At 36.2% G+C, this 23531-nt stretch overlaps 1 protein-coding gene across 1 annotated transcript in view; it reads right to left on the bottom strand.

Annotated features, from left to right (window-relative positions):
• The window catches only part of ITGAV (integrin subunit alpha V), a 55084-nt gene that overhangs the window by 6346 nt on the left and 25207 nt on the right, over positions 1-23531 (bottom strand). Inside the window, exons 7-28 of the mRNA XM_086615454.1 lie at positions 22834-22959; positions 22088-22132; positions 21852-21895; positions 21708-21764; positions 21194-21246; positions 20597-20799; positions 18319-18510; positions 18160-18205; positions 17474-17575; positions 16666-16724; positions 15477-15631; positions 13796-13933; positions 13026-13093; positions 11708-11855; positions 10026-10118; positions 8976-9055; positions 6739-6819; positions 5581-5686; positions 4493-4651; positions 3040-3150; positions 1413-1526; positions 1205-1312 (exon numbers count right to left, since the gene is read on the bottom strand). Coding sequence (XP_086471580.1) covers positions 1205-1312; positions 1413-1526; positions 3040-3150; positions 4493-4651; positions 5581-5686; positions 6739-6819; positions 8976-9055; positions 10026-10118; positions 11708-11855; positions 13026-13093; positions 13796-13933; positions 15477-15631; positions 16666-16724; positions 17474-17575; positions 18160-18205; positions 18319-18510; positions 20597-20799; positions 21194-21246; positions 21708-21764; positions 21852-21895; positions 22088-22132; positions 22834-22959 — 2288 coding nt within the window. The remainder of the gene's footprint in view (positions 1-1204; positions 1313-1412; positions 1527-3039; positions 3151-4492; positions 4652-5580; positions 5687-6738; positions 6820-8975; positions 9056-10025; positions 10119-11707; positions 11856-13025; positions 13094-13795; positions 13934-15476; positions 15632-16665; positions 16725-17473; positions 17576-18159; positions 18206-18318; positions 18511-20596; positions 20800-21193; positions 21247-21707; positions 21765-21851; positions 21896-22087; positions 22133-22833; positions 22960-23531) is intronic.

The raw sequence follows: 23531 nt of genomic DNA, 5'->3' as shown, positions 1-23531 counted from the left end.
TATGCTATACTACCTACCAAAAACTTATAATTTTGCAGCCCAAATAAATGGCCTATACCTTCATTTCTGTTGGCACCCTGTCTCCTTTCTCTCTGAAACCCTCTAGGGCACAGATGGTCTTTTTCTCGCACGTTTATATAGCACTTTATATAATATAAAAAAGTCCATTATTTAAGCTCTAAGTGCTACTAGAGTAGAAGACAATTTTCAAGTAAAATATTTCTCTAATAACAACAGTATTAACAAAAACATTAGGACTGTTCACCTTAATTTTTCATTTTCAGTTAAATCTTCGAAGCTTCAAATATTGTTAACTCTAGTTTTAGGACAAATTTTTGTTTTACCCTCAATTGCATGTGTATAACTGAAATTAATATATGCATCAAATACTTGATAAAATTACAATTATACCAAGCCACAAAAAAAGCTACTCAATTGTCCTAGTTTTAGCTGGGACAGAGGTTTTTTTTTTTAACAGCTAGAAAAGCTCCATGTTTTGGTTTTACTCAGAGGCTCACTCTGAGAAGAACGCTGATAACAAGCTGCCAAGGACTTTTCAGTGTGCCGGAGTGCAGAAGCATGGCGGGATAAGGGGGGAGCATAGCTGGGACAAGGGGGACATGATTCCCCTTGTGATTTGTGTGGAACTTAAGACTGAGGGCCAAACTGGCCAATTAGTATTCCATATCATGCAGCGTCATGCCCAGTATAAAAGCGAAGGTCAGACGGGAAGAAGGGCTTTTGCGCTTTGGCTTTTGCCGCTTTTGCTCTTTTGCGCTTGCTGTGTTTTTTCGCTCTATTGCTTTTCTTTTTTTTTTTTTTTTTTTTTTTTTTCCTTTCCTTTCTCTCTCCCAGTACTCCCACTCTCAGAGTACTATCTCTCCCTCTCTGCCCCTCTCTATTTCGGGGCCTCGTGTTCGTCCGGGATTTGCAGTTTTCGGGACGAGACGGGCTTCGCATACGAGGGGGTGGTGAGCACCTACATTGTATTAAATCATCTGTATTAAATCACTCTTATCTCAACCCACGGGTTTCACGTTTATCCTTTAATTCTCTCCCTCATTCCTGGGGGTGGGGGAGGGGGAGTGACCGGCTGTGTGTGGGGGGATGGTTTAACCTAACCCACGACATCAATAATCATTGTTTTTGTATTAATTTCAAACCAATTATGTATAGTAACTCAAGCTGGATGTAAATGACTTACTACTGTAGAATTGTGGATATCTTCAAAGGAAAGGTTCTTATAAGGGAACTCTATAACATTGAAAGAAGCAGATGATTTGAGAGAATAGGAGTGATTCTGATTTTCCTTCTGTTTAAGAAAAAACAAAATTAGTATTGCATGCGGATAAAAAAAATAAAATCACTTTTTATATGTTTCATAAGCAGGGACTGAATATTCAGTCACTTACATTCATGAAAGTTTGGGTCCAAAGGCGTGATTTTAAATACAGTATTGCACTCTTTCCCCTTTCCAAGTGGCCAACTTGACAGACTATCTTTAAACAATCAGCAGTTCCACAGCCCTGCATATAAAAATAGGAAGGATATGCCAAATATGAAAGTGTTTGGAAAGTTGTTAATGGCATTACTTTACTCATACACATACTTTATTGTCCTCTTTTCCTGGAGAAGCACCATAAGCCATTTGAATATATTAAATAACCCCCAGTATTGAATAATTACTTACAGAGTCCCGTAAGCTTGCATTCAGAAGAAGATTATGTGAGCCACTTGGATCTCAAAGATGAAACAGCTGGTGGTAGCTTTAAGGTATGTACTTTATGTACAGATGTAGGAAAAAAATGTGTGGGGGGCGTGTGTGCATGTGCATGGGGTTTCTAGTAAATTCACATTACTGTGCTCCAGGTGTGTTTTGATAGGAAAACTCATGGCAATTAACTGCACGTGGTGCCAACAAAATATGCTTCCTTGAATTCAACGCAAGTCTTCCAACTTGACTGACAGACTTAATCTATAAGCCATACTTAGGACTACAGAAGTTCAACTGACCTGTATCAACCACATTTCCATTAAAATCCATCAGATAATACTGATGCTAAACCATCAGTATTTCAAGAAGAAAGCAGGGCAAAACAAGGCTTCATTTTATAATCGTGATTTTAGCTGTACTATAGATAAAAGCACTGTACTGCTAGTGTAAATACAACTCTGTGAAATTAGTATGATTACTGGATATTAGTATCTGGGGTGAAACCCTGCTAAGCCATTGGGAAGATCTGGCAAAAACAAACCCTTTAAAAAACAAAACAAAACTCCCAAACTGGATTTATAGATACTGAAGAATATCTGTAGCTTGTATCTAAAAAAAATAAGTAAATTTTCTCACCATAAAACAAGAAATTAATTCCTATTTTCACTTTCTTTGCTCAGTCCTTTTTTTATCCTCTCTAAAGCCTAAACGTTTCTGGAATCAGGGTTGTACTGCCTTAGTCCCATTGGTCCACCCTACTCTCCCAAGCATTTCTCTCAGCTGCCTGCCTCTCCTACTTTGCCTTCACTTCTGCGAGTGCGGTTACAAAGGCAGTGATACAGTAATATATTTACTTCATCTTACAGGTTATTTCCAGTCTTGTTTGGAAAGAGCAGGTTCTCCATGATTGCAGCATGTGCGCTGATGTTGTGAAATCAACTGTAATTTGTAGCAAAGATGATGAGAGGAACACTCACCTGCTTTGTCCCAGTTACCTTATTTTACCAGCCCTCCTCCTATGAAGAACTGATTTGCAAATTCAGAAAATAGCACTATATAGAAGATTGACTTTTGTTTGTAAGCACGTAAAACATAACAGCACAAAACCTGAGGTATGCCTCAGTGGCTGACTACCCTGAGGAAAACTGATGCATATTGGAAAACAAAACAACACAGCTCCAGAGCATATGACTTTTTTATCTGTTAACTGTTTAAATACAGAACATGGATTTTCTGAAATGATTCTTCAGCTCCTGGAGCTTTTGTCTCCATTTTCTTGTTTAAAAAAAAAAAATATTATCAACATATCAATGCTGAGAGCTTACCAAAGTGTGCACGTCTCCCTCAATGGCAGTTACATCCCTTCGACTGATACGATGATCGCGACTATCTTCCCTGCCAAGTGTTTCATTCTTATCATCATCTTTAGAAGAAACCTAGGATACACCAAGGAAACCCAAATAATAGATAATTCTTACATTTAAATACTTGCAGACTTCAAAGTTAAGGTCAAAAAAAAAAAATATACCTAATCAGGTTTCTCTCTATCCTAGCTGTTCTTCAGAACTTGTCTTTACCTACAGCTGTAATTAAAATGTAACTCCTGCCTTTTCTAGATCACTGATGAAAATTTCTACTAAGAACTAACACAGAGCCTTGAGTATCTGAATTCTTTTTCAAATCAAAACTTTTTCATGTATAGGAAAAAAATACTCTTAGACTGCAATAAATAATTCAATTTTGTGATCTTTAATAAAAAATTTTGCCTCAACATTTCAGTTTTTAACTCTGAAAAAATAGCACTAGTACAGTACTGATGTACCACATATCACTGTACATGTGTATACATGTCCAGACATACACAAAAACTTCAGTAATTCCTTAGAAATTCCCAATGTAAAATTGTAGATTTACATATGGGACTAGACAGAGCCATGCTACTTGTCCTCTACGTAACAAATTTGTATGAGAAAACTTACAAGAGAGTTGTAAAAAAAATATATTATTACCAATGATACACCAAAAGCACAGGAAATTTGTATTTATATATTCACTAAAGTTGATTTCTGATTATCAAAGATACATAAGTATTCTTTGTTTTCTATACATTGAGTATCTTCCCTTAGTCTTTTTATCCATGTGTTCGCTTAAATGCTTCTAGAACTACTATACTGATTTTTACTGTTTGTTCTAAATTGTCTCAGAATTCAGCTCTCCACTCTCAAACTGGCTGGTTTTTATCTGGTGTTTCTTTGCCTAGTCCAACCTGGGAAAAAGGAGTTTCTTCTGCTCTGTGATCTGCAAACTGCATGTTTTGCTGGCAGTGATAACATACTTTTAAGCCTCACTGAAACACCCCTATTGACCTCTGTGGCATTTGGACAGGGCCCTAGATAAATAAGCTAGTAATAGAAAAAATAATGCCATTTTCTTCCAAGAAATAAACCCCAGAAAATTTACATAAGCAGCGCAGAAGAATTTGGAATGTTCTGGTTCCCAACCACATTCAATGTAATTCCATTGCTCTGGACTTAGAACTCATACAGTACAGTCTTCAAGGGGAAAAAAAACCCAAAACAACACAACAAAAAGAAGCAAGACAAATTTATCTTTGGGCTGACAATCTATTCTCTACCTTTTATTTCACTTGCTGTATACAATGCAGTCCTGTTCCTCAGCAACTCAATGTTAGATATTCTCAAGGATTTGGGTATTAAGAGTCTGTTCCCAAAACAAACATACTTCATTTCACTCAAGCAAAAATAAAGTCCTACTTACCTTAATTTTCAAGGGATTGATTTCCATATCAGAAGTGCAGTTCATGGGACCATCAATGTCATACTGAACCATATACAACAGTGTGTAGTTTTTATATTTGTAAGGCCACTGCAGAGTCATCATCACCTTGCTGAATGCACTTGCACCATTGTTTCTCAGCTGATTATGAAAATAAAGTTAACAGATATGAAAAACAACAATGCCACCTTCTTTGTTAAAGTGCATATAGTTGCTATTTTATATGTAAGCCATAAACGATACCGCCGCTACCCCTACCTGCAACTACTTATGGCAATATCATCAACAACTTTACCTAATAATGGTATCTAAACTTCAGTCCCCCAACAGGCAAAACTTCAAATTACTTCTGTAATTTGATAAAAATTACTTCTAAGAAAAACTATATGGCATTAGGTTTTTTTGCCATGAAGAAATGTAGTTTTTTTCCTTGAAAAAATGTACTTTTTTTGTAGTCTATTGCATGAATCACAGCCACTGTATATGTCTCAGCTAAAATACTATGAGCACAGACACATACACCCATAAGTTTTGTTAGATAAATGGCCTCTTAAGCTCTAGAAAACCTTTTATCTATTCTTATTCACATAGCACTCTCAGTTAAAGTAAACAATCTAGATTAAAGCTGTGACAATTCTTTTAAGGAAGTTTTAAATACTTAGAATTTTTCAAGGCAGAATCTTTACAATAATGATTCAGAACAGTTGAACAGCTGGACTAATGAGAATACTGAATAATTTATAGCCATGAGTCATTTTCTGAGTTCAAGTTACTTCAAATGTTTTATCTAGATTTCAAAGAGCTAGAAGATAAAATATGTATATGATGTAAAAAAATCAGCCTCTTCTATTTGGCCACTCCTGTTACACTAATGGCATGCATTCCAGCCCTCCTTGCAGATACCAATTAATGACCCAGCATTAAAAAAAAAAAAAAAAAATCATTTTGTTTCCATGCAAGAACAAAATGAAGCAAAAAAATCATCATTTACTCCGAAGAAAAGCTACACCAATAGATTTCTTTTCCTTTATCACTGAACTGTGTAATTGAAATCAGTAGTAACTGCATACCTCATAGATATGCTGAACTAGAGGCCCAATATCATCTTCTGTTTCTGGATTCTCCTTCGGCTGCCAATTTGCAATAGGAAGGAATATGTGATCAGGAGACGACACACTAAACAGCAGAGCAAACAATTCGTTACTATAAAGTATGAAACGATGAATGTCATTCTCTAGAACATCTCAAAAAATCAACAGGCTTAAAATAAAACCTCCAATTTTTCATCCTCTGTATATAAAATCAGAAAGAACAGAGGTTGAGTGGCTTGTATATTAAAGGTTCAGTATTCTTCTCTATACAAAAAGATGAACCTTGTATTTAGAAACAATTTTTGCTGTCCTAAACTTTGGATTCATCCTACAACATCTAGTAAACCACTAATAGAATTAAGATACATATATGTCAGCCAAAAACCAAAGTGTGAAATACTTCGATAACGAGAATGTTGATGTTGTAGAGACTTATCAGTACAGTCATAAGACTAATTCAGCATGCACTGGAAACAGTGAAGCTAGCAATAATGCTTTTCAGTTGTGCCATCCCCTCACCTCTCAGATATTAACAAAATCAGATCGCAATAATGAATGTAGTGGAAATTAAAAAAAAACAACGACTCAGGAATCTGAGCTAACTGGCTAAGCAAGAGGACTGTACAGCTTTCAGGTTTGAAGTACAGATTTCTGGTAAGCAGAAGTTACAGAGGTAATGGAATCATTACAATATTAATACCATGCTTAAGACTGAAGAAGGTGAGGGCATTGCAAATTTATCCTCAATAGGATTTTCAACTTTGGTTTTAGAAAAGGTTTCAGTGGTTTTCGGATGAAAATCCAGTAACAGTTCATGGAGGAGTAAAGCAACCTGCAGAAATGCATGCAACTGCAAAAATGAAGGGTGATTTATTTTTTCTTCCTTCATCTAAAAAAACCTATAGTAATAGAGGCACAACATTCCTTTTGGAATTAATTTTGTTATTAGTTAGAATTATTTAAGATCTGAAAGTCCAAAGGGTGGCTAGAAAGAACCACATTTTCTTTATGATTAAAAATTCCCTAAGGCTTCTTGAAAATGTATACAAACCTGAAAGAAAGTTCATTGAATATAAAGAAGGAAACATGCAAAGCTCATTTGAGAAAGACGTTTATTAAAATAGTATCAATGCTTACCCTCTAATTTCAGCAGCTGCTAAAATAGCAAGGTCAGCCCGATAGAATGCTACTGGACTGACATTGTCATACAGGTTGGAACTGTAGAGAAAAGAAGTTAATTTCTTAAATGAAATAAGATAAGTATTTTTTTTTTTAAAAAAATCTTAAAATAATTGTAACATCATAATGACTCCTGAGCCACTGTAGCAAAGCACATTTACTAAAAACTAAGAAGCAGATTCCAGTAAGTTCTCGCTTAAATGCATGACAGTGCCACTCTCAGTGGATTTGGAGGTCCCTCAGCAGGGAGAGTCAATAAAGGACACAGAGCTAATTCCGACTCTGTCCCTTAGCTGCCACGTGTAAGAAAATTCAAATGCCAGCACTGTGGGATAACATCAACAATACAGCTAGCAGAGCCTTGAGTTCCACTTTAGGACATGTGTTTTGCTCAGGGACTTCTTGGCCTCAAACTCGTCCCAGAGCAGAAAAGTAAGCTAGGGCTACTTTTGCCTACCCTTCTTTACAGCGTTTAAACCAGTAAACAAATACAGATAACATCCAATTCCTACACTTCAGATACACCAAGATATGACAGATACTAAGGCACGTAAAGTCATTCATACATAAAATTTCTTTGGAGTGTCTTTGTAAATTGAGAAAAAGAAATATAGAGTACACTCCTATTCCCCTCACAGTGGAGCTGGGAACAGCATCCTGATCTCTACTTAGACAATTCGGTCTACCTAACCAAACAATTTCCTTTAGAAAGATCTTCTTAAATCCTCCAATTACTCTTCACTGCTCTTGTAATCAAAAAATACATGCAACAGTGTTTTCTTCCTAACCTGTAAATACCTCATTCTTTCAGGGACTAGAGTTTTTCTGCCAGGAATTGTGCCAGCTTTGGGAATCTAGCTTTGTGAGTTTAAGACAACTAATGTGATCTTTAAAACCTCTTCATGATAATACCTTGCTAATGCCTGTCACTGTGAACTGTGATTACCATGCTCGATTGCATCACTGTTCTGGCATTCAGAAGTAACATAAGGAAATAGCTTCCATAAAAGGTGTAAAATATTACAGGAACTTCCCTTCTCTTCTGTCAGAAGAGAAGCATGAGTCAAACAACCTTACTGACTTCCTTCTCCCAGTGAAAGGTCATTAGTGACTGCTGTTAGCCTAAGGAAGACGATGGACATCCCAGAGAAGATCACTTTCTGCAAAGAACTAGTCACATGCCACTGGCACAGCTTACTAGCTAATGGAGAAGAGGGAAAAAAATTGAACTGACAGCTATGTGAGACCAAAGGCTGCCAAGGCCTTTGATCAGTATGGCAAAACACTGTACCATTAAAAGAGAATGGCAGGTTTAAACTTATTTAACTATTGTAGATGAAAAATGCTGTATGTGGATGAAAATAATTTATTCACTACATTAAAAAAAATGAAGTCCTTAAATGGAAAACAAAAAAAGCCTTTGGTCCACCATGTGGAAGAAAAAGCAGCTGTATTTGCATTGTCCATTAAGCAACATAAAACTGTATTGGGTAAAGAGATTCCTATTAATCACATTTCCAAATCTTAAACATCATCTCTAATAGTATAAAATCAGATTTATATATCATACACTACATGAAAGTGCTGTACTCGTAATTAACAGGAACACTACTGTTTTGTTCCATATAATTTTTTAGACTCTCTTATGCTGGCTACTGTAGAACGCTCAAAATGGTTCACTGCATGTTGCTTCTGCTCAGACATTCACATGCATTGCCTTTTCTGGAAGACTTACACCTCTCCATAAAATTTTAAGCTCTGGCTTAAACTTTACATCAGAAGGAATTCAGAGTTCAAATATCAGGTTTAAAACAGGGCTAGAAACCCAAAGACACAAGTCATTCTGTGACACTACGCAAGCGTCAAGAAATCACAACGGTACGCAGGTGCAAAAATATAAAGTTTTTCTTGAATCATTTTAAATGGTTTTGTTCTTCATTATTAATATTTCACTTGTGCCACAGCCTGTCTAAAAGCTACAAGCAAAAGAAACTGCATCCAAACAGAAAACTGTTTTCTTACATTTTCCCCCCTATTTTAGAAAACATAATTCATTGAAGAGATGTTTATATTTTAAATAATTACGAGGCAAAGATCAGAGAATTAGTCCAGAGCGAAACTAATGGCTTAGTTCACAGTCTATTTACTTAGCATGTTATCTACCAGGTGAGGTACATACTCATAGATTTCCGTACCTTCGGATTTGCAAGTCAAACTTCACAGAGGTATCCATTTCAGACTGCTGGTGCACGCTGAAACGCAGGCCAGCTAATAGCTTTAGAAAAAAAATAATCACCATGGTTTAGTGGAAGCACAATAAAATACACAATAAAAGCTTCTTAATACTATTATACTAGAACAAAATTACTTGAGGCTTGTGGTCATAAGAGAATACACACAGCTAACTGGCAAATTGTCCAGTTCATCAAGACTAGAAAGGTACAGTACTCTCTGTAGATTTCAGCTCATGCATCACTGCCACAAAATAGAAATGTAAGGTTTACATCATTAAATCCCTCCCTTGCTTTGGCTATTTCTACACTTAACTGAGCCTCCCTATGTGTTGCAAAACCACATGACTCTAACTTCAGTTCTCCAGGTTTATTCTAAGTCAGTGCATGACGGTTGCTTCAACAGTTGCACTTGATATAGTTTGAAAGACTTTGGAAATAGCATTTATTCGTCTACACAAAACATCTCTTGGAAGAAAAGCACCATCAAAGCGTTTACGATTGTGACTGATTTTCACTTTATTTCCTCAGAAAATAAGACTTATTATGTCATATCATCTTAATGTCTACCAGGTCGCACTAATAGTTTCTTAATTCTTCCAATTTCAGCTGCATCTGGTGGAAGAGCAGAGCTCTCAACTAGACAAAACTCTCTCTCAGACTTCACAAAACTAGGCAGAAGACAGGATGACTATTAAGTTTCCACTAAAAGAAAGGTGTGTTATAAGCTAGCTCTTTATTATATACTAAAAATACCTATCAGATACATCTAAAGACAAACTCATAAGGGATCAGAGTTCACTAATTCCTTTTCACTAATTCCTTTCCATCATAAAACTCATGAACACTCCTTTCGGCCTTTAATTTAGCTGAAGTCAATGACCAGTGAACTAAACAAACATGTGGGCAGCTAAATGTCACATACATCTAATTTTAAATTCCTGTGAGCCCAAAATACTACTGTGATTAAGCAAAATGTTTGAGCTACCAGACACCTGTTGGACCAAACCTTACCTTAGTTCCTGCTTTCATGGGATTTCCCAGGTCACAGACTACCATGCGAGTTTGATTCTCTGTTTTAAATGCACATGACAGTCTTGCTAAAGTCTGCAATAAACCAGAAGGAATGTCATTCTTTACATCTGGACACCCGGATGAATGTCTGGAGAAAAGTTCTCGATATGCTGCATTAATTTTAACATAATTTCTCAGTCCTAACACAGTCAAGCATAAAAATTAAATAAAATCTGAGTACAAAAGTCTCCATGGAGATAAATGTTTTTTTATACAAGACAGATGCTCTGTCCAAGGTTATAAAAAGAAAAATTCAATACTCTTATATTGGGTAGCATTGATGATTTTTGTGACCTAAAGCATTTCTCCACGTGGTTCTTTAAAATCTATGCGAAGAAACTTCGGCAACTGGGCAAACTCTCCATAGGAAAATAAAGACTGGAAGGCAAAATGACATGAATACTTACTAGCTTACACAAACAGAGGTCTTAGACGAGCTGTCAGATTTTGGATAAAGCCACATCACAAAGCTCTAGAGTAGCAGAGGCAAACTGGAGAACCAAACCTAGGCATGGTCCAGCATATATGGAGGATGTGGTATCAAAGTTGGAATACTTTGATATAGGGGAAAATAGTTTTCCCCTTAACATTTTGCAACTTTACAGATATATAGGTTATACTGAATAACAAGGATGAAGAAAATCTGAAAGCCTATTACTTATATATAGCTGTAATGGGCTGAAACAAAATCTGGACTATACCCATGTGTCCTCAAAGAAACAGAAGTTATAAGACATTTTGTAATACAAGGGTGTGGAATCATACACACAGTTACAGTTGGGGTTTGACCTTGATGATTTAAGCCTGTGTTCTTTCTGAAGTTGGGAAACCCCAATAAAGAGGATAGAAAAGAAAAGGTAGTGTGAGCAGCTGGCATGGGGAGTGTGAGAAGCTAGCGCAGGGAGTGTGAGAAGCTGACATAGGGAGTATGGGAAGATGATATAAGGTGTGCGAGAAACTGTTATTTAGTTTAGTAGTGCTTTTTTAGGCATAGCCAATAGTAAAGCTAAAATAGGCGCGTGCACTATTGTTTGTAACCAATCACAGCTGGGCAAGGGGCGCGTGGACACATCATAGCTGGAGTGATGATCTATAAAAACTGCTTGTAAATTGTAATAAAGGTGTCTCTGGTATCACATCTATGGAGTCCGTGCATTCATCCGCCGCACAAGGGAAAGTCAGGAAATAAATTTTAACGTTCTGTGTATAGTCAGGGTAACTGACACCCAAGACTTTCTACATACTGAAGTGGAAGAGAAAAGTAATACCCAACATCACTTTTTGCTGCACAGGTGCCCAGTTTTTTACCTAGGCACATAACATACTAACTAAATTTAAATAAACTAACAGGGCACTGTTCAAATAAAGACTTGTAGCAAATAAATTCTGTGTATCAAGCTTCATCACAGCTATGATTCTCCTTTGTTGCTAACAGTAGGCTTTTAAACTGGAACAGGCCAGCCAGGTGTTACGTAGCCTCGGGGCTTGGAGAACCTTATCATTTTTTGGTGCTTTACGATTGAAGCGCAAAAACCCACCACTGATGGACCCTCTCCCACAGACTTCCATAGCAGCACCTGAAACATGACTACTCAAAGAAGAAAGATAGTGAGAATTTTTACCTCATTGTTACGAACAACGCCGATGAAATCTGCTTGGGGTGGAACGATGACAAAGAGTTCTGCTTCATAGGCTCCTTCCCCTTGATTCTGAGCACTGACAATAAGTGTCAAGGGACTGTCATCACCAATATAGATCTGCTTCTGATCACTACAAAAAACAAGTGTAAAAATTAGCTCTGCATTCAGGTTTTAAAGAGTATTGAATGGTTGAACTTATAGAAACGAGATACGTTCTGAAATTGCACAAAGACATTAGAGAAATCTAGAGGCAATACCTATGCCTCAGGAATATGAGAAGAGCTCTACACTATGTTTAAAATAAAAACATGTTTATAATCTCAAAAATAGTGCAAATATTACATGCTGGTTTGTAAGAATCTTTTTTTATAAAATTTTATAAAAAACCACAAAACCACTGAAATATTTTTTTAACAAAGAACAAAACTTACAAACAGCTAAATCACTGTGTATGTTTTGAATTACATGCCTACTTAGCAGAGGTACAAGCATACATTTGTAACAAAACTTGATGGAAGGCTCAGCTACGGAATACAGCTAAGACCTCTGTAATACATTTGTTCCAAATACAAGAATACCTTCCCAAACAATGTATTTTCATTTCACCAACTACAAGAAAACTTAACTGCACCTGTACTGATGTAAAATGTTTCTGAAGCATTTGCATGAATTAGTACGTTTGTGAACTGTACTATGTACATACATGTGCACATGCTATGGCTCTGCACCAAGGGCATAAAACCCCCCCAAATATTGATGAGTAGAGACGATACACTAAGAATGGCTTTCGGGTATACAAAGCACAAATAGGACAGACTCGTGATGAATTATGAGTTAAAACTTGCTTCTTTTTTCAAGGTTTAATAAAAGATATTACCAACAATTTTCTTCATACACGTGACAACAGAGCCCTACTCCACCCCTTGCGGGATAAAATCATGTCTGTTCACATCTTCATGTGTGTGTCTAGTATCAAGTAACAGAACAGTGGTACAATTGCTGCTAACACTGGATAATGCTTGCTATGCGTGTCTAGCTTAGCAAACACACAAATAAATGCTGTGTACTTATAGTGGGGGCCAGGGTGCGTGCTCTCCCTGTATTACATGCTAAAGGCATTAAGTTACAGAGCAGAAAATGGGTTTTCCTTAAAACAAATAAGCATGAGTTTAGATTGTATACACTGAGGAGGAGTTCTTATTTCAACACATCCTTTTAACAAAAGTGTTACAAGCTTCTGAAGTTTAGTATTCAAGTAAGGAAGTTACTTTTCCCTGTAGTATTTTTCTAATGTATTTACCTTTCTACTGAAACCTCCAGCTTTGGTTTGCAGATATTATCATCACCACAATCCAGCAGAATATGTGCCTATGCAAAAATCAAACGCATATTGTTGCAGTAATTCCTGCATCTGTTCTAACATACATTTTCAATAATACCGTTTCAGCACAAATAAAAAAAATTTTAAATAGCTGGTTATGAGATACCTTCATCTCATGATGTCTCAGAAGAGAACGATGAGTTTTTATGTATGGGGGGCACTGTGCCTCATCCTGCCACACTGCATGTCTACATATCTCAATGCTCTTTTCATACTTTGAGTAATCTGTTTATCTTGAGTTGTATCTCCACCATCCTCTTTACAAACAAGTATAAAAATTTGTAAAAAAGGACACAAATAGAAAACTATGTTTATTACCTTAAGAGAACTATAGGGATAAACATAATATACACAGAGCAGCATAGTATGAGCAATGGATGAAACACTCCAATCCTTCAAGATTGACACCTGCAATACTACTCTAACTGCTTTTCTCCAGAAAACCGTTAATCAGTGAGTGTGAAAAGGAAGTCTAGCACTAAGGATTAAAGTGTCAAAAAAGAAATTTGACACAGAGAAGGTAAAAAAGAGAAGACAAACATAGAATAACTATTGATATTTCCATAATTCAAATACTTAAGCCTAGATGTATATTGTGGTATGTTAATTTTTCAAAAGTTCTAAGATAAGTATTGAGAGCTGAAAATTTGTTCTGGGTTCTCTCATCGCAGGTTGTGTAAGGGGTATACCTGTCTGCTCATATTAGCAGGAGTGAACTGGTTGAGGATAGGATGCAATCCTGTTGCATCTGCAGCTGTTCGGTAATCCAGACGATATTCCATAAAAATAGTAATGGGAGTTAGTTTGTCTCTAAATTCAGATTCATCCTGAAGAAACCAAAGATTTGAATTACATTTAAAACATGTGAAGAAAACAACAACAAAAATATTCTTCAAAAGTCTCTACAGGCAAACATTCATCCCAAGAGCAATACTGAGCAGTGTTTTCATTTATTGTTCACGTTGTAGTAGGAATGAGGAAGCCGAAACAACATTTCTGAGCTCTTTTCAAACTAGAAAATCTCTTGTCAGAAAACCTGCAGTGTGAACTTAGAAGATGGACAATTTTAGTAGTAACATGCCTGTTTTACGAAAGGAAAACTGAAGTATATGGAAGTATTAAGTCACAGAACTATAATAGTGAGGAGCCTAAAGGGCTATACAATTCCACTTTATTGTCAGACAAAATTCAGTATGCTTGTAAGATCCTTCATCTTTGGACTTGTGATTTTTCTTTCCTAAAATTATTACTTTGCACTTGGAGTTGCTGACATTCATATTGTGTATTTCAAATCATTCTGTTTATCAAATGTTGATCCTGCCTTTCAAAGTACTTAGAAACAATCTCTTAGCTTTGTTAGCCACAGATTTTATCAGTGTAAACTACACTTCATTATTCTCATTTCTGAGAATAATGAAAATTACTCAATCTAGAACAGCTCACTGCAGGAACTTACCAGAGAAGCTATCTTCTATGGGCAGAAACCTATTAATAACTTACAGTTTTCAACTGGTTTTGCATCCAATTTAAGGTAATTTCATATAGGTCATGTGTCATTACTTTCTTTATAAGAATGTCAGGTGGGAAATTCTTAAAGCTTTACTAACACTGAGATCTGGATATCTATTTCCATATATATCTCACTCATAAAGCCAGTCAAAGAAAGGTATTACCCATCCTCCAGGAATCCTTAATGATTACTAATATTTTTATTGGGTTGGGTTTCTTTTGGAAAGGGGAGTAAGTATTCTTTATGTTTGATTTATAAGTGCTCAGAGATAAATCTGAGCTGCATCTAATTTACACACATAGCTACACTTTCACATGTCCTTCCTTATTTCAGCCAGTCTTTCTTCTACTGGCTTATATTTTTCAATTGTGTTAGCATCTGTCCATATGTGTGGGGACTAAAACAAAAATACTGAGAAAAAGCAAAAAATATTTCAACCTTCTCTGTCTCCTCTATTATTTGATGATCTTTGCTTTTATGTTGCAGATCCGTATTTTTCTTTATTCTTTTACCTCCAAAGTAGAAGCACAACCTCTGCTTACTGATTTTCATGTTCCTTAGAAATTGTAACTAATTTTGTGCCTAGATGACTTGTCCAAGAAGTCCATAACAAAGTTCGGAATTGAATTTCCAATTCATTTAGTGACCAGAACCTTAGTCACAATAATATCCATTGTTCATCCTCTGGCAACAGTGATAACCCGAGACAGACATATGGCTTTAGTAATTTTAGGATTATCCATTGGGCATGAAGTTTCTCTAGCATTTCTTTTTTTTTTTTTTTAAAACACCTAACATAAGGAACTTGTAATAGACAAATCCCCAAAAAGTATTTGCCTAAAACATAAATGGCTACTTACCCTCAAAAAGGCATCAAGTTCTTCACAATTCATTTTGCCCCCCTTTGTAATAGTCATGTTCTTAGAGTGGCTAGGCTGTTTGCTGTGGAGAAAGAGAGCTCTCCTTATAGCTCCTTTCTGCTTAAGTTTATCCAACAGCAGCTCCACTTGGAAATCTGTCCAATTCAAAGCATTTAGGTTAGGGATATTTCATTCAATTAAACACAGTGCAGATTCCCATCAGAAATGGAGCTGAACACTCATTTCAGCTACAATAAAAACCTAGTACTTGGAACTTAGAGAACTTCCAGTTCTTTCAATATAAAATCTATTACTACATTAGTTCTCAAAGTAGTGATTAACAAGCACTGTTGTTGTCCTAAATTGGACTATGTTTTTTCCTTGGAAACTGGAAACATAAAAGCACTGATACATTTACAATTTATAATTGCTGTAGAACTACAAGAACAAAAGTTAAAAAAAATTTTCCCCCAGAAAACTGTAAAGCAGTCTTGCACGACATTTATTTAACTGTATCGCTACTCTAATTACTCCAAATATTTGATACAGATAATGAAATTTAAAAGATGTAACAGCTATTTATATGAATCTTTCCAGATCATACCGTCTCTATACATATCATAGTGAAAATAAGGAAAAGCTTTTATAATCAGTAGATAAAACTCGATTGTAGCAGGCTGTCTGCCACACTACAAAATCTCTTATAACAACTTGACAACTTGTTTGAAACAATCTTTTCCTGATTCTGATCCAGAGAATCTGATGAAAAAAAATCAGTGATATTAATCAGAAGGTCATGATTTTAACAGAAATGTGAGAAATTCCTTGTGGCTTGTCTATATTTTTCAGGCCTAACAATGCACATACTTGAATATTCTTGTCTAAATCTCCCCTCATCAAGAGTTGATCTCAATTATGTAAAATACAAAGGACTTTCCAAGACTATTTCCACCAAATGGTTAAACATATGCTTAAAGTGCCAAGTATGCTCAAATCCCACTGACTTCAACACAACTTCAGCAAAAAATTTGCTGAAAATAGTCATATAGATGTATATAGTTACTGAATTGGTAGGATTGTGCTGTAAAAGGTAGCCAACTGCTTCAATAGTGAAAAAGAACAACAACCCGTCCTCATGTCTGCAAACAGTATAAAAAGACTTCAAAGTTTTCAAACTAGCAGAACTTACTGAGTGAATTAGGGAGCTTTCCTTTGCCATCAGCTTTCAAGCAGAACTTTACTTTGAAGCTGTTTTGGAGGAAAAGAAAATATTAATTTCACTCACTTTTTTCCCCTCATTTTCTTCTAAAATTCTTTACTGTTTTTCTCAGTTCTTAGTTATTCTCTTTTGAGGCTCTAGCTCACTCCCAAAAGCTATGTTCTACTGATAGGAGAGAAACTATAACATATTAATAAGCAGACAGCAAAACAAGCAATGTAAAGCTTTGGAGTCTTGAGTCATGCAGGAATAGTCACCACTGAAGTAGAATGTTTATTCCTGAAATCAAGTGTGGCTTATTTATTTTTCAAGCTAGAAGGAACTGGCATAGTGAGTTGAAAAGGAAGTTAGCACAAGAAAGGAAAAGTGGGTTTAGATAACAGTCCAGGAACAAGAACCAGTTGGCAGAGCAGATCATTTCCCAAGTGTTTTCCGTAAGTCCACCTGAACAGTAAGTTAATGGGTAAAAACACTGCAGAAGCTATGTGATCCGTTACCATCTTGGGAAGGTCTAAACTCTACTCAACACAGACAACTGGCAATCTCTGCAGGTAGGACATAACCTTGGAGTCAGTCTAATATCTATTCAAGGCAATGTTGGTCCTCCCGCTGTTGTCAAAGACTTCTTATTTTGTACCGTCTGTTCTTTCAGAAAAATCTGCATTTGATTGCCTTTTCTTAGTAAGCTGACTAGACTTCCTGAGTGCTTTCAAAATTGAAAGCTTATAGAAATAAAAAAGTCCCTCCCCTCAAAGTAAAACAAAGATACCACGCTTACCAAGAAACTTTTACATCTGACAAGGAACAGGCTTTGTTTTCTGGGTTTAGAATGGTTGGATTAACTTCCAGGGCAGCGTTTACTCTAATAACTGGTCTAGCCCTGCAAAGAAAACATCCTCTTGAACAGCATTCAACACCATGTTAGAAAACACCTCTCTCCATCAAATTGTGAAATATACACATACACACTTGGACAATATTTAGTGAAACTGCAAGAATAACAGATAATCACTGAGCAGTTTAGGGAAAAGCAGGAAGCTTTGCTGTGCCCTTTCATTACCATCAGAGTCAGAACATGGACAGTTGTGTTAAGAGGAAGTCCTATCTATTTCTGGCACAGACAAAAAAGGTATTTTCCCATAATGAGCAAGTCTGGATGAGAATATCGGGATTGCAGTGTAATAACTAGCAGCATCATGTGAGTGTCAGAATCTAAAATATCATCAATCAGAAAGCCTTGAAGACAGCTTATATTTTCTCTTAACTACAGATTATTGAGAAAGACAAATAATAGATTGCAGACTGTAGATTTACTCAGTGAAAACAGCAATATAAAATCTCAAGCAGTTTGAAAGGTGGAGCAGCAGAATTTCAGGTTTCCCTGATCCTGCTTTCTTTTGTTACTCAATACCTCTGAGCTTTCATTCTATTTGCACCTATGTAGAAGCATAGAGGGATACTTACCTATACAAAACAGCTGTGTCAACACCAAAGGCTCCAACAATCAAGTCTAGGAAGAATGGAGAAATATTTCACATTACAATGTATTTTTTTAAGATATGCTGTTAGTCAGAGGTGGGGCTACTATTAAGTTATTCTAAAGTGACATTTAGGGCAAAGGACCTGGATATCCATTTCTGTCCACATCTGTGGCTCCTTTCAGCGAGTACCCAAAACTGGGTGGCATAGTGCGAGCAGCCCACTGCCCTTCAAGAATTTGAGATGGGACTGCATTCAAACCATTTGCTCTTCCATTGTAGATATAGACAAGTCCTCTCTTGTCCTCTCCACCATAGGGTGCAGCAACTGCAACATCTGTAAACCCAAAGAACAATCGTGAACACCTCCAGATGCAGACTAGGAGAATATATTTGTGCTTACATTGATCAATAATTTCTGATACTACAGGTTCACTGTGTGTCAGCAGAGAGGAAACGCAATCGGCCTTTAAAATGCTCATCAACAACTTCTTTTTTTAAACTGGGTGCTGTTTTTTCTAGAAAATATATACGTTTAACAAGAACGTATATCATCGACTTGCACGAGGGGAGAGGAGGGAAAGGAATAGTTCTACAAACACTTCTGCACTTCAGTTACTGACTTACAGCCAAATCATATGGATTTGAGATGCTTTTGAGAGTACTAAACACCTAGAATTAGTCACTTTTGGCACCGAATCACAAAACTAAGTAGGATTATCTGCCCATTTCATTAACACACTCATGTTCCCCCAATGGGTGTGAGATTTTAATAATTCTGGAAAATTTAAATCAGCCTAAAACACTGGTAAATATCAAATTCCAGTCTATCTTGATCATGGCTTGACAGTAAGTTTTATGGAGAATTTTCAGTTAATGCAATTATGCTATCTCTTAAAGTTTAATAAATTTGAGAGTACTCATTATCAATGACTAATAAACAGTAATAAACAAAATGCTAATTGGACTATCTGTAAGGACAGCTTTAGAAGTGTACATAGCATCTAAATTCAATATTTCCACAGTTGGTTTAAAGACCAAAAATGAAACACTATACACAGTAATTACATTATTCCCTTCTCTTTCCTTAAATTTCAGAAAGTTTCATTAAAAGAACAAGAACTTAAAAGTTTACCATTTTGTATCTTTGACTCATCTTAACAAACTTTCTGAAAACAGGAGAAATTCCAATCTTGCACCATACTGAGGGAAAGCATTTTAATTAACACTCTCAAAATTAAACAGAGCTGGAGGGGAAAGACTGAAAAATCAGACTAAATAATGGCAAAGTAATTAAAGAGAGGCAGATTTTGCTACGATTTTCTCACCTACAGTGTATTTCAGATTGAAATATGATGGAATCAAAGCATTTTTCAGATAATCTCATCAAGTGATCAGATTTTTGCCTATCAGTTATAACCTTTCCAATGTCTTCTGTAAGTAGTTGCAGCGATATTGCTTCTTCACAGTAGTTCTGTATACTATTATCAACTAAAAAGGTCCCTTCCAACCCAAACTATTCTATGATTCTATGATTTTACAATTTAATTAAAAAACTAAATTAGAGCTGCGCAGGAATCTGAAATATTAGTCTATTGTAATTCTTGATCTTTCAGATAATACTTAGATTGCAAGCAGAATGGAAAACACAAAAATGAGCATTTTTTGCACAACTCAAGTGCCTACAACTCTTTAGGTAACACTAGAGTATGACTTGCAAAACAAAATGTTCTCCCTAGAATTTCTGGAAGTCTCCATCCCAAAACCATATGATCCTTGTCTGTTTCATTGCTCTCCATTCCTAAGTGAAAGTAACAAGAAGCACTGGCAACAGGTCTGAGAGTCCACAGCTTCAGTTGTATCAGACTCAGACTCCTCATCCAAACACTTGTTCTTGGTACAGTTGGCAATAGTTGTTATGGGATATTTTCACCACTCTTCCATTTTGAAATAAGAAAATCTAGATTTTTCTCAGGAAAACATCTTCTATCAAAACATTTTTAACCAGCTCTCTGAAACAAAACCTTCTTTTCAGTCATCATTGTGTTTCTGGAGAGGAAAGTCGGCTTTAAGCAATGGAAATGGGAAAATTATACTGAAGATGTCCTAACAAGTCACAGTGGAGAGTCAGGCATTTCATCGAAGTTTCTATTGTACATTTAGAAACTAATAAACTGATCAGTGTAACAGCTAAAATAATCCATGCTGTAGTTTAAATGGTATAGTCTCTGCTCGATGCATACATGTAACTCCTGTTAGCATTCTTGGGAGTAGCATACAAGCATCGAAAGGAGTCTAGACCTTAGTGTCCAACATTCAGTCATGGTTAGAATGGTTAATGTTTCTGTGCAGAATCCACAGTCAGTGCTCTGTCTACATTTCATCTACGAACGGAAAATACTGATCAATAAGTGATGTCCTACCATTGAAGCCATCCTGATCTAGATCCCCCAGAGGTGCAACAGAACTGCTGAATCTTGCAAAGATCTCAAAACCGTTCAGCTTTGTGATCTGAAACCCTCCAGAGGCTCGTTGAAGGCAAATGGAAACTTGGCCAACCTCTTGAAGTTTCCCATCAGAACCTCGATCCATAAAAAGAGGGGCTCCAATAAACAAATCTGTGTAACTGGACCAAAGAAGGATAAGGTTCTTCAGTAACAGCACAAAAATTCGGTTTTATTCTCTTAAGCATCCGTTAGTAGGACTAACTTAGCACTGAAGTCAATATTAAGATTAAAGTTACCTATCTTTAAATTGCAATCGAAGGCAAATATTTATTGACAAAGTAACCACAAATATACCAGAATGTGATGCATTTAAAGCCTGTGAATAGACTCATGTGCATTTATATAAATAAATACAACAAATCTACAATTGTTAATACAAACATTGAGTGCTAACGAGAAAGTGCTAAACCAGTAATGAAGACAAAAATCTGAATTGTAGGAAAGACTTTTTAATAAAAGTTTCTTTTTTTTTCTTTTCGGAAACAAGTTGGATAGCAATGGAGAGAAACTTACTTGTCCCCATTAATATCTGTGGCAGCAACTGAATACCCAAAATAGGCAGCCATCTGGAAAACAAAATTTAAACCAAACTTGTGAGTTGTTGTGATATAAACACACAACAAGTTTATACAAAGCTGTATAGAAAAGATGTTACGGAGATGATAATATATACTACAAAATTGTGTGTCTCCTTTCTCCTTGTATTTTCCTTTCTCTTCCTTACTCAGAAAACGAACTGATCAGTTACCTTCCCCATTCCCCCTTTCATGATCCAGTCCTCTTTCCTAATTCTCAAAGTAGACATTTCCATCATTTAAGTAACATTGTTTCTCTAAGTAGTACTACAAAACAGGAACTCACAGAACATATATTTTTAGGTTCCTACAGGCTTTATAAAATTTTCTTTGGCACATAAGGTAATAACGTACAGAATATATGTTCTAGTACTTAAAATACCGTCTCAACATGTCATCTTTCTCTAGGAATAGCCTCCCAGTCATTCACCACACTGAATAAAGCTACCTACCTGCTCTCCAGTGAAGTTGTACATGGAAGACATGTTTTTCCCATTGTAAATGGACACCTGCACATGTAGAAATACATGTTACAGCATACCAACAACATTCATCTTTTTTATTTATTGTGAAGTTTAATGTTTCAAATTTCCTACCATGCCCAGAGTTCTTGCTGCTCTTGGGACTCCTGATACAAAGTCTGAAATATAAAGCAAGACACTCAGATAACATTCAAGTCCCAAAGCACAATGACTTTGCTTGAATAGAGTAGCTTATTCCTAATGTTTTATGCATTTTCCTGTGCACTGTATCATTTGTTCTATGCCATTTATTTGAAAGACCTGCCCAGCCTATTAACATGATTTTTTTTTTATTGAGGCAGGGGTTTTACCTTCTATGCCATCACCATTGAAGTCTCCAACAGCCACCGAATAACCTGATGAGACAAAAGGAGTAAATCACTTTAAAAACATAATTAAACCTTTCATCTCTCTTTACACTCTTCATACGTCCCTACGCACGGTCTTCTCAGTTCATCTTAAAACACAGTGTAATAAATATTAGACTATGAACAGCTACATGAGTAGACTGTAATTCATCAGCATCCATGAATTTGAGATCAGAAGAGGAAAATTTTAAAATTATCATCCTGGGAAACATCCTGGCCTATCCTTGCTTTTTTTCTGAACCCAGTTAGACATACGTGAAGCTAAATGATGATTTCCCACTCCTCTAAGGGACTGTCTTCATTATTTTTCTTCCCAAACACAATTCTTTCATATTTTTGTTTTGTTTTGGTAGATTATTTAGAAACAGCTGCTTTTCTAAAAAAAATAGATATGTGACTAAATTCTCACACAAAAATCATGCCTTGGCCATTCCCATATTCAGCCTGAATCATAGAGCACAGAAATTCATAGAAATATTTCCATTTATTTCATCATCAGGTGCTTTTTGAATCAAGTCTATTGCAAGATAACTAAGCTTCCACCATAAATAAATTACCGTATTTTCAGGTGTATAGCTCTAATTATCTGACAAATGTTGAATTAATAGTAGTGATTTAGGCTTAAATATGAACAGTGCAAGAGAGTTTTTTCAAGTACAACTAGGTTTTCTTCCTTTTCAAACACTCACCCAAGTAGCTGTCGTCAAAAGCAGCACTGGCAGGTCTGGTTGCTAACTGGTCATCATACTTTGTACTGTAGACTTTGGAGTCATATTTAGCCACAATCTCTGTCACTCGATCAGAAATAAGTTGTCCTAAAGAGAAAGAAAACAGCTTAAAACCACAAATAAAACGTGTGTGCACTCATTCAGTAAGCAACAGGACGTGTTTACAGAATGCTTGCTTCTAAAGCAACAACTCTTTCATGATACCGACCTGAAAATAGCCAACAGCAGGAGCACTAGAAAGGATATGTGAAAATTTGGACCCTACTTCAGCAAAGATTTATGAACATACTTAATCAAAAGCACACAGTTCTCACTGAAAATAGAAGCTGCTCCTACGTGCAAGGCAGGACTTAAATGGATCTGCTCAGTTAGGTAACATTAAGTATATGCTTATGGTATGCAGATTTGGGTCATCACTCTTTGGCTAAATACCATAACACAAGCGCTTAATACAGCAGACAAGCAGCTAATAAGGTGAGCGTGGTGTATGACTGCCTTCTGTTTTCACCTCAGTAGCCACTAGGTGGTGACTTCATTACATGCCTGTCTTTCAGTTGAAACTAAATCTTGAATCACAAAAATTTTTCAGAAGAGCACTTACTTCACATATGTGTTCTTACATGTATGAAGTATAGGGAAAAACTACTCCTCCAGCATCT

This window comes from Tauraco erythrolophus, chromosome 8 (assembly GCF_009769465.1).
Source record: "Tauraco erythrolophus isolate bTauEry1 chromosome 8, bTauEry1.pri, whole genome shotgun sequence".
NCBI lineage: Eukaryota > Metazoa > Chordata > Aves > Musophagiformes > Musophagidae > Tauraco > Tauraco erythrolophus.
This window is presented reverse-complemented; position numbering and strand designations above follow the sequence as displayed.